General features: G+C 31.8%; 1 protein-coding gene across 1 annotated transcript; it reads right to left on the bottom strand.

The window, feature by feature from the left end:
• Positions 1-51: 51 nt before the first annotated feature.
• Positions 52-1,286, bottom strand: LOC111387815 (subtilisin-like protease SBT5.4). Its single transcript, XM_023012404.1, has 5 exons — positions 1,106-1,286; positions 911-1,020; positions 711-808; positions 404-568; positions 52-293 (listed from the first exon to the last, which is right to left on the bottom strand). The coding sequence occupies exons 1-5, from the start codon at positions 1,187-1,189 to the stop codon at positions 88-90; spliced, it is 663 nt and encodes a 220-aa protein (XP_022868172.1). The 5' UTR covers positions 1,190-1,286; the 3' UTR covers positions 52-87.
• Positions 1,287-5,592: the final 4,306 nt, after the last annotated feature.

Raw genomic sequence — 5,592 nt, 5'->3', positions numbered from 1 at the left:
TTATTTGAATCTTACAGTGTTAAGAAGAAAAAAGCCGGTCAAAGAAAGTAATGAAAAGAACAAAAGGCATAATCATTGAGAATAGATTCACATGACATTTTCTGCATGCAAAAGAATAACTAATTTTGCAGAATCAAATTCATCGATTAACTTAGTATTAGTATTATCAGAAAGGAGAAAAAGAGGATACCTATTGCATGTGAATCCATCGTTGTGCTGACAGATTCCTTTCCACTTTGATGGAATGGGGCCTAACTCATTATCCATAAAGCTCTTTGATTCAGGCCAAACACCTATCAAATCCATGAGAATTTATCGATTTCATTATCAACTTTATTCCCAAAAAAATGCAGAATTTCGTAAAGAGATTTTTGCAAAAGTACAAAAGCCTCATTAATCAAACCAGTATCAAAATTTGCAATGATGCTATCTTCTCCGAATCTGGCCTTCTTCCATATGGAAGAGGGATGAATCACACCATTCCTTTCCAGCATAAGAAAATCCCATGAATGGGTTGTGTGCAGATTTCTTCCTCGATTGGGGAAAATTGATACTACATCTGGATGTTCTACAATGACAGAAAAGTAGTGCTTTTTAATTATTGGTATGCCGTATAACACGATTTCGTTCTTATTTTTCTTCTTTAGTACTGTCCCGAGCCAAATCCCGATAACTGAAAATACATAACAAACATAGATGTGTCATCATACTTGCAATCTTTGCTGCCTCCTCCTCTTCTAGCATTGCAGCAAAACCATTGATATGTTTGTTATACGAGTAAAATATCGTATCCTCCACCTTCTCTTTACTGCAAAAAAACAAAAAAAATATTCAGGATCTTATGGAATTGCAGATTAAAAGTTAGCATAAGCAGATTTTGGAGCAAAAAACGAAAAAGAAAAGTTCATACCTTCCTATGATTTTACGAAGTAATTCATGGTGAGAGTCTGCAACCTTATTGAGTTGATCAGAAGTTACTCCCGTGCCATGTGAATGTCCTCCCAAGTACACAATATAAGACTGCAAAAGAAATAAGCCATAATTAACTTATAAGTGATTGCTTGATGGAAAAATTCTCATTAAACAAAAAGAGTACAATGTTAACCTTTTTGATGGCTAAAGCTGGTTCTTGAAAAACAGCAAAAAGAATGAACAGACCAAGAAATTTTGAAAACTCGACAAAAAACATTGTGTTTTTCACTGTAAAAAAATCCTGTGCTTAAAAGTTAAGCACTTTTTCTGTGTATTGAAAAGAACCCTTTACCCGCATATATCTCAAACACAGAATTTCCTTTTTATAAGTAATAGAAAAGAAGAAGAGAGTGATTCAAACTTTAACTAAAGAGTCCTAAGCTAATTATAATTCATTTGCTAATAATAATTTCAATGCAATACTATCCTTTTCTGATTTCTCTAACTTAGAATCCGATTTTCTTGGATTACTGATTGTTTAAATAAAGTATTTGTAGCAAATTAGGATTCTTTTCTATGTTGAGAACCAATCCCATATTTTCCAACATATTTACTATAATAAAAATAGGCAACCTTATTTTCATTTTTAAGGCGCAATTTCATGCAAATTATGCATGGTATGCAATTATACATGTTTCGTCGGCAATAAAAAAAGAATCTGATAATATCAGAGTTTAAAATTAATTATTTACTTATAAGTAGATATAATAAGTAATTTTTTTTTTATTTTTTATTTTTTTTTTTATCTGGGCTAAACATGCCCAATAATTGAAGAAACTGGGTGAAATTGTCGGAAGAATAAGAATAAATCAGAATTTTCTAAAGTTATTTCAAGAAACTAAATCAAAATTTACTCTCTAATTTTTATGACTAGAATAAGTGCTTATTTGTGGCCTGTTTCAGAGCAACATTAGTGGCAATATACGTTGTTTCTGCCGATATACCAAGTACAAGATCTATCAGTAATAAATACCTCGAACAATAAACTCACACAATTAAAAATGGGTAATTGGCATAAAAAATCTCTACCTTTCATGTCTATTGTGTAAAACGTCCGTACCTTTCATTTTTTGATATTTTTGCCCCTACATTCCGACTTTCTTGGCGTTGAATGTCATTTTCACTAATTTTGGACAATTTTACCATCAATTCAAATAAAACAAAAAGAAAGGAAAGGAAATATCAAATAACTAATTGCAACCACAGCCCCCAATTTTTAAAAAATTACAAATCAGTCACAAATATATACAAAATTTTCAACATAGGTGCCAACAACACTTGACGTATAATGCTTCTTTTTTCGAATTTCATTTTCATGTGTTTTGGCTGAACCTCTTTCATCTCGTTCTCTCCGTCTTTGTCATTTTCCTCTCTCGACTAAGTGAATCTTGGGCCAATTTCATCTCTTCTTCACTTGTACAAAAGGGTTTCTAGAATTTTCTTGGTGTTCTCTTTCTGGGTTTTATAAATCATAGCTTAGACCAATAGTAGATTGATCTTTCCTCTTGAATTTTTGATGCGCATCGTTCTGCTTTTGGGTATTCTTTTAAGATTTTCAGTTGGATTTGTACTTATTTTTCGATTACAGTGATAATTTGAGGTTGGGATTTGCATTTGAAACATTAAATTTCAAGTTTAAGGAATTTTATTTTAGAATCTGGGCTCCATTTGATTCACAGGGAGTACACTGCAACTTCTAAGACCGTCTTCTCCGCATTGAGGTATCAAAATTAAATTAGATAATAATATTAATAATTACAATGATAATATTTCTTCTACTTCTATTAATGCCTTCGCATGAATGAACTTTTGCAAAACATTTTTATAAAATTTAAGTTCCAAAAATTACCGGATGGGCTAATACTATTCTAGATGTTTATCTTGGCATCTCTGATTTGACAATTTGGAAATCGAACCATTAAATCATTTTTCTTGATTTGTTGACGAAATAGGTGAAGGGCATATCAAGTGAAAGTGAGGAAAAGATGATATCCAAAGATAGTGTAGATTTAACATACATCAAGGAAGATACTAGTGGAGGAAATGTGGGTGGGAATGGTCCACTTAAAAAAGGTCCCTGGACATCTGTTGAAGACACCGTTTTAATTGAGTACATTACCAAGTATGAAGATGGGAACTGGAATGCAGTCTGGAAGCACTCGGGGCTAGCTCGGTGTGGAAAAAGTTGTTGCTTGAGGTGGACGAACCACCTAAGACCAGATCTAAATAAAGGTGCATTTACTCCGGAGGAGGAACTTCATATCATTGAAAATTTTGTATATATTTGTGATTGATTTGTAATTTTTTAAAAATTGGGGGCTGTGGTTGCAATTAGTTATTTGTTGTTTCATTTTTTTTTATTTGAAAGAAGGGTAAAATTGTCCAAAATTAGTGAAAATGATGTTCAGCGCCAAGAAAGGTGGACGGTATGGGCAAAAATATCAAAAAATGAAAGGTATGAACGTTTTTCACAATAGACATAGAAGGTAGAGACGTTTTGTGCCAATTACCTATCAGAAATTTATTTCTTTGAATTTAATTATAATTTTCCATCACAAAATTCATCACCGATTGTGGATTTTTAATTTCTTATTACATTTATTTTATACCTAATGATGGATTTTTAAGCGACTTTGGTAGTGTATATCGGTCTTGTAAGAATTACTAGCTATGAATCTTATCCGTCACAAATTTCATACATAAAAAATTCCATCTCCCATCCATCTTAATAACCCATTATATACTTAGAGCATGTTTGGGAAATGTTTATAAAAATTTAAATTATAAATAAAATGAAATAAATAATGAATAAGCAAGTAGCATTTGTGATTTCTTGAAATATACGGATAAAAATGTTTTGAATGTATAAACACAGTTTATAATACAACCCAAACATAGGCTTAATTCAATCCTCACAATTTATGCCGGATTCCACAGAATTTACGGGGTAATCGTACAATTTAAAAACATCGATATTAAATAACCATTAACAAGAATTTAATTACAATCACCATGATGCAAAAGGAGGGCATAGAACAAAGCATTCCTTCATCAGAATCATCTTAAAAAGCACGCTTTACTTCAAACTTTGCCTCCAATTATTACTAAGTAATCCTCAACACTAAACTCATTAAATTTTATATTGTGTTATCAATTCATCACTGAAATGGATTCCGGCTATTTGCTTCAAGAAAAATGTTAGCAAAATTCTAATGTGGCTTTCCTTCCCTATCAAATCTTTATATTGTATTATCCATCCATCACTGAGATGTATTCCGTTTCTTTACTTTGACAAAAATGTTATGTGACTGATAAAATTCTAATGTGGCATTCCTTCTCTATCAAATTTTTCCATAACAACAAAAGGGTTACTACATATACCCAAAATATAAAGTTTAACTCAATAAACTTTATATTCGTGTCATCCATCCATCACTAAGATGGATTCTATCTCTTTACTTTGACAAAAATTTCACGTTATTGGCAAAATTTTAATGTGTATTCCTACCTTATCAAATCTTTCCATAACAACAAAATGCTTACTACCTGTACAGGTATGCCCATTAGGGCTTGCTTGGGAGTTTTGGAACACCAATTATCATTTTTTTTTTTTGAAGGTATTGATTTTGAACATTTTTGAGAGGTCCACTTTAGGTAATTTTTACAAGTGAATATTGTCTTACTAGTATAATGCACACATTTTTTTATTTTTATTTTTTTTTTATATATAAAAAGTGAATGTTTATCATAAGTAAAATCTTTAGTTTAAAGTAAATTTTTTGGTAATTGCATTTTTATTTATAATTTCATTTCGAATAAAATAGGTAGATTGAAAATAATTATTTCATCAATGATCGAGAAATACAATCAAAATTATATTACCAAATTTGAGTGATTTTTAAATTACCAAAATCAATTCTCAAGAAAATTAACAACATTGATTTTCTCCATCTCACGTAAACGATACAATAAAAAAGGGTTAAAATCGATGAAAAACTCACAAACAAGCCCTTGAAGACACAACTTCAAGCTTCAAAAACACTACTCTCATTTTGCAAATTATAAAGAGAGAGACTACACGTATAGCGAGGGTGATCAAACACAATAAGGGGATGGGTGAATTTTTTTGACAATATTTTAATTACGTGAGGTCTGATCTCGAGAGGAACCCCTTCTCTTTACATATGGCATAAATCAATTATAAAACCTAAATTCATTCCCCTCAAATTCGAATCAGGAGGAGAAATTCAATGGATAATGTTAACATTAACTAAATCACTGAGCCCTAGTCGTTCCTCCCAATTACTAAACTAAAACCTAATTGCTCATTTACTGTTGTTGACATGGTGGATCCACTTGCTGTGCCTCCTATGGATGTTTTATCCTTTCAGTCTCCAGGACGATGGGGCTAAAATCATAATTCCAGGGAACTTTGGGAGACACTGGAGCATATTCTCTTTTGAAGAGCGGACAAAAATACTCGCTGAACTTTGGCAATGGATTGTTAAAGAAAGAATGCGAAAAGATGCTCATTATCTTCTTTCTACATGGTGTGTCACTTGTTACGTGTTGTCATACTTGGCCAATCTACTTGGACCTATGACCCACTCAATCCGAACC

This window comes from Olea europaea, unplaced genomic scaffold (assembly GCF_002742605.1).
Source record: "Olea europaea var. sylvestris unplaced genomic scaffold, O_europaea_v1 scaffold4274, whole genome shotgun sequence".
NCBI classification, from domain to species: domain Eukaryota; kingdom Viridiplantae; phylum Streptophyta; class Magnoliopsida; order Lamiales; family Oleaceae; genus Olea; species Olea europaea.
Note: the sequence above shows the minus strand (reverse complement) of the source record. Positions and strands in the feature narration are given on the sequence as shown.